Source organism: Ammospiza caudacuta, chromosome 17 (assembly GCF_027887145.1).
Source record: "Ammospiza caudacuta isolate bAmmCau1 chromosome 17, bAmmCau1.pri, whole genome shotgun sequence".
NCBI classification, from domain to species: domain Eukaryota; kingdom Metazoa; phylum Chordata; class Aves; order Passeriformes; family Passerellidae; genus Ammospiza; species Ammospiza caudacuta.
In genome coordinates, this window is record NC_080609.1 from 873,333 (window position 1) to 878,935 (window position 5,603).

At 52.9% G+C, this 5,603-nt stretch overlaps 1 protein-coding gene across 1 annotated transcript; it reads left to right on the plus strand.

Moving 5' to 3' along the window:
* Positions 1-2,005: 2,005 nt before the first annotated feature.
* Positions 2,006-2,938, plus strand: LOC131565416 (olfactory receptor 14J1-like). The gene has a single exon (XM_058816285.1). The coding sequence runs from the start codon at positions 2,006-2,008 to the stop codon at positions 2,936-2,938; it is 933 nt and encodes a 310-aa protein (XP_058672268.1).
* The last annotated feature ends 2,665 nt before the right edge of the window (positions 2,939-5,603 follow it).

Here is a 5,603-nt window from a genome sequence, read left to right on the forward strand (position 1 = left end):
CCTTAAATACATATAGTATACAATACATATAATATCCTGTATAGTCTTATTATCAGGAAGAGGACCTACAAGAACATTTTGGGTTTTGACCAGAATGTGAGCAGTCATAACAAAAATTTAAGGCAAAGAAGGCCTTGGACTTACTCCAATGGATTGAGCCAGGGGTCTGTAAGTGGGGTAAGTGAATCTCCTATTGGATGTTCCTATTAAATTTTCTTTATTAATCAACCTTAATAAATTCTGTAAATCAGGGCCCAGGTGTGGCCCATCCCCACTGGGACACCTGGAAGCTTCCAATAAATGTGTGTTTTTTACTTTACTGTTCTAACACTGTTGCAAGGGTTTTTTTTTCTCTTTTGATTACAAAAAACAAGGGGATGAGAGAAGAAGAACAGGAATTGTAATCCCAGAATCCCAGGACATTCTGAGTTGAAAGGGAGACACAGGATCATACAACTAATGTTTGAACTTTTACAGGAACTGCAGAACTGTAAATTAAGCTGGTCAGTCTCTCTGCTGGGAGCCTCCCAAGGGGCCCTCAGCCACTCCTCAGCCCTGGACAGCAGCAGCATCACCTCTGCAGGGCCCAGCAGGGCTCTCCTGAGCTGCCCTTGCCCAGCTGCACACAGAGCCTGCCCCAGCCAGGGCCCTGCACACAGGCAGGTTTCTGTAGGGCCCCGGCCAGGGCACACAGGCTGGGATGGGCTCTGTGAGCGCTGTCAGGGACAAGGCTCCTCTCAGGAGGGAATGTCCAGGCCCAGGGAGATGCTCAGGGAAGGAGAGGGGGCTGAAGAGAGCAGTGCTGGGGGCAGGAGGGCACTGTTGGTGTGTGGGAGGTGCCAGGCACAGCTGGGCACAGGAACACTGTCCAGAGTGCCCGGCTGTCTCTGCCCTGCCCTCTCAGGCACAGCACCACAACATCTTCTCTTGGTTCTGCCCTGCCCTGATATTGTCACTGTTATCTGCTGCTCTCAGGGAGGCTCTGGCATTTGCAGGAGCTGAGTCAGGCACTGCCCTTGGCATTCTTGCCAGGCAGGGCTGTCCATGGGAATGGGGTGTCCAAGCTTCCCTGGCACCTGTGGGGCTGAGGGCAAAGCAGTCCATGGGAGAGGGGAATGAGCTGAGCCCCCTCCCTGAGATCCCATCGTGGGCACAGCCAGGGATCTCCTTGCTGTGCCCTTCCAAGCTCTGAGCTGCCCTCCTGCTGCTAATCTGTGCCAGAGCCTCTGGGAGTTCCCTGAATGTCCCGCGGGGAAGGGCACAGCTGCCAGAGCTGAGGCAATGCTGTTGGGTTTGCCCAGGGAGCCGTGAGTGTCCTTGGCACAAGGGGGTGCTGAGATCTTGCCCAGAGACCTTCAGAGAGGGTGAGACATTCAGGGATCCCTCTGCTCTGGGCAGGGTCTGGTTTATCCCAGGCTGATGCAGGAGTGTGATTGTGCTCTGATTGCAGCCAAAGGTGCAAAGCCAGGGCAGCTGGGAACAAGCCTATCCAGCCCCTCACCTTCCCCGAGCCACAGGGAATCCTTTGCTTCTCCCATCTCTCAGTGGCAAACTCTGAGTGCAGCAGGAAGGCTGGGGATTTCTGACCTCAGAGAGTCAGAAATGATGTGTGGGTAGGAAAAATTCCTTAAACCAGCTCCTGCCATCCATGTCCTAAAAAACTAGGAGTGCAGATGCTACCAAGCCTGTCTTCATTCTGAGTGATTCCCCTGACAAATCCTGAATATCCAGCCTTGTCCCTCTGCCACACGGCCACAATCCCAGGGCAGTGGGGCAGGGATGGCTCCTTGAGGGCCCCCATGCACAGGCCTGGCTGCTCCTGGCACACTCAGCCAGCACAACTGGAGCTCAGGAAGGGACCTGTGTGAAGGTTTTCACAAACAAGGGTGGGTGAGTCCCAGTGGGTCATGCTACAGGGAATGGCCCAGGTTTGGCTCCAAGCAGCCTCTTCTGACTTGTCAATGTCCTTTCTCCATGAACAGGTCCCCATGTGCAGCCAGAGCAAATGTCCAACAGCAGCTCCATCAGGCACTTCCTCCTGCTGGCATTGGCAGACACACGGCAGCTGCAGCTCCTGCACTTCTGCCTCTTGCTGGGCATCTCCCTGGCTGCCCTCCTGGGCAACGGCCTCATCATCAGCGCCGTAGCCTGCGGCCACCACCTGCACACGCCCATGTTCTTCTTCCTGCTCAACCTGGCCCTCAGCGACCTGGGCTCCATCTGCACCACTGTCCCCAAAGCCATGCACAATTCCCTCTGGGACACCAGGAACATCTCCTACACTGGATGTGCTGCACAGCTCTTTTTCTTTCTGTTCTTCATGGGAGCAGAGTATTCCCTCCTGACCATCATGTGCTACGACCGCTACGTGTCCATCTGCACACCCCTGCACTATGGGACCCTCCTGGGCAGCAGAGCTTGTGCCCACATGGCAGCAGCTGCCTGGGCCAGTGCCTTTCTCTATTCACTGCTGCACACAGCCAATACATTTTCCCTGCCCCTGTGCCATGGCAATGCCCTGGGCCAGTTCTTCTGTGAGGTGCCCCAGATGCTCAAGCTCTCCTGCTCACTCTCCAATTTCAGGGAACTTGAGCTTATTGCTATTAGTGCCTGTTTAGCATTAGGCTGTTTTGTGTTCATTGTTTTCTCCTATGTGCAGATCTTCAGGGCTGTGCTGAGGATCCCCTCTGAGCAGGGACGACACAAAGCCTTTTCCACCTGCCTCCCTCACCTGGCTGTGGTCTCCCTGTTTTTCAGCACTATTATGTTTGCTCATCTGAAGCCCCCCTCCATGTCCTCCACATCCCTGGATCTGGCCCTGTCAGTTCTGTACTCAGTGGTGCCTCCAGCCCTGAACCCCCTCATCTACAGCCTGAGGAACCAGGAGCTCAAGGCTGCAGTGTGGAAACTGATGACTGGATTGTTTCAAGAACATTAAACTGCTGGCCAATTTCTGCTAATCACTTGTAATAAAAGTAATCTTTGATACTTCTTGTTAGTTTGATTGTGGGGCTTTTTTTTCCTTGAATTAGTTTTTTCATGTTGACCACAAAACATGTTATGGTTTGTGCCATTTCTCATTTTGTTTCTCTCCACTTTCCCTATGGCCACAGACTGCGTCAATGAGAGGCTGCACTCTTGATGGCTTTAAACAAACTAAAGGTTGTCCCAGCAAAGTTTTCTGCAGAGATGCCCTTTTGTTGCCTTCTCTGAAGCTGCAGCAGCAATGTCTGTGTGCAGAGCTGGGGACAGCTCAGTGCTAGCAAAGCATCTCTGGTCCTGCTGGCCACACTGTTCCTGATCCAGACCAGGAACCATTGGCCTTCTTGGCCACCTGGGCACTCTGCTGGCTCATGTCCAGCCTCCTGTCCCTCTGTCCCTTTAGGTTCCTTTCTGCCTGGCTGCTGTCCAGCCACTCTTTCCCCAGCCTGTAGAGCTGCAGGGGTTGTTGTGGCCAAAGTGCAGGACCCGGCACTTGGACTTGCTAAACCTCACCTTGTTGGATTTGGGCCCTGGATCCAGCCTGTCCAGGGCCCTCTGCAGAGCCCTCCTATGCTTCCACGGATCAGCACTCACACCCAGCTTGATGTCATCTGCAAACATGTCCTTGGTTCCATGGGGCCCCTCAGTGCCACAATGGCCTCTTGGTTACACCAGATTCTTCACTGTCACTCTGGTCTTCTTGGTTCCATGTGGCCCCAAAATTTGACAATTGTCTCCTTAATTTCATGGGGCTTCACAGTGTCACAGTGTCACAGTGTTCTCATTGGTGCTGCAGTTTCACAGTGGCCCCTTGGTTCCATGGGGCCCCAGAGTGTCACAATGGTCCCATGGTGAACATGAGGTCCCACACTGTCACAATCGTATCTGTTGTTCACAACTCCCCTCAGCATCACAATGGACTCCTTGTTTCCACATGGTCACACAGTGTCACAACGTTCTTCCAGGTTCCTTCAGGCCCCATCGTGTCACAGGGTCCCTTGGTTACACAGGATCCTGCAGTGTCACAATGTCCCCTTGGTTCCATGAGGCCCTGCAGTGTCACAATGGACCCTTGGTTCCACTGGGCCCTGGAGTCTCCCAGTGGTCTCCTTGGTTTTGCAGTGCCAAAATGGTGAAATTCCTTGGTTACACAAGGCCCTGCAGTGTCAAAATGGCCTCTGTGGTTCCACAAGGACTCACAGTGTCACAGTGCACTCTCTGGTTCCATTTGGCCCCAGAGCACAACAATGGACCCCTGGTTCTGTGGGGCTGCACAGTGTCACCATGGTCCTCTTAGTTCCACAAGGCCCTGCAGTGTCACAATGGCCCCAGAGTGTCCCATTCATCACAGAATGACAGAATCAAATAGGCTGGAAAAGACCTTTGGGATCATCCAATCTAACCAATACCCTAATACTGCCTTGTCACCCAGATCATGGCACTAAGTGCCACTGGAGACGGACAGTGACTCTGCCACCTCCCTCCTGGCAAGCCCATTCCAGTTCCCACTCACCCTTTCTGTGAAGAACTTCTTCCTATTGTCCAGTCTAAACGTCCTCTGGTGCAGCTTCAGGCTGTGTCTTCTTGTCCTGCCCTCCAGCAGATCCACACTCACACCTGGATTGGTGCCATCTGCAATTTGTGAATGCTGGACTCGATCCCCTCAGCCAGATAATCAGTGAAGATATTAAGCTGGCTGGAGGCTGGGCCCAACAGAGATCCCTGGGAGACAGCACCAGTGCCTGGACACCAGCTGGGTGCAGAACCATCCCCACCACTCTCTGAGCCCAGACTCCAGCCAGCTCTTAAATCTCCCAGCAAGGAGGGAACCTGTCCAAGCCACGGGCTGCAGCTTTTCCAGGGAATGCTGTCAGAGACACTGTCAAAGGCTTTGCTGAATTCCAGGCACACAACATCCAAAGCCTTTCCTGCATCCACAGGTGGGTCATCTGGTCATAAAAGGAGATCATGTTAGTCAGGCAGCACCTGCCACCCCTAAATCCACGCTGGCTGGCTCTGATGCCTTGGCCATCCTGTGGGTGCCCTGTGATGGCACTCAGGGTGATCTGTTCCATAACCTTGCCAGGCGCCCAGGTCAGGCAGACAGGCCTGGAGTTCCCCAGCTCCTCCTTCCAGCCCTTCTTGGGGATGGGCTCACACTGGCACCTCCAGTGCTCTGGGCCCTCCCTGGTGAGCCAGGACTGATGGGAAATGATGGAGAGCAGCATCGGGAGCTCATCCACAAGTTCCCTCAGCCCACTCGGAGGAATCCCATTTGAGCCATACACCTGTGAGCATCTGAGTGGCTCAGCAGGTCACCAACTGCTTCCTCCTGGATTCCAGGGGGGCTGTTCTGCTCCCTGTGCCCATCTACAAGCTCAGGAGAACACTTGTCCTGAGGTAAACTTGTCCTAATATTGAAAATTGAGACAAACAAGGTGTTTAGTAGCTCAGCCTTTTCCTTATCTTTAGTTACTATATTCTCCACTGCATCCAATAAAGAGTGGACGTTCTTCTTCTCCATTCTTTTGCTATATTTTTTTTAATAAAAACTCTTTTTTTTTCCCTTTACAGAAGCCACTAGATTAAGTTCTAATGGAGCTTTAACATCTCTAATCTAA

Coding starts and splice junctions, on each gene's coding strand:
- LOC131565416 (XM_058816285.1), top strand. CDS start 2,006: ATGTCCAACAGCAGCTCCATCAGGCACTTCCTCCTGCTGGCATTGGCA.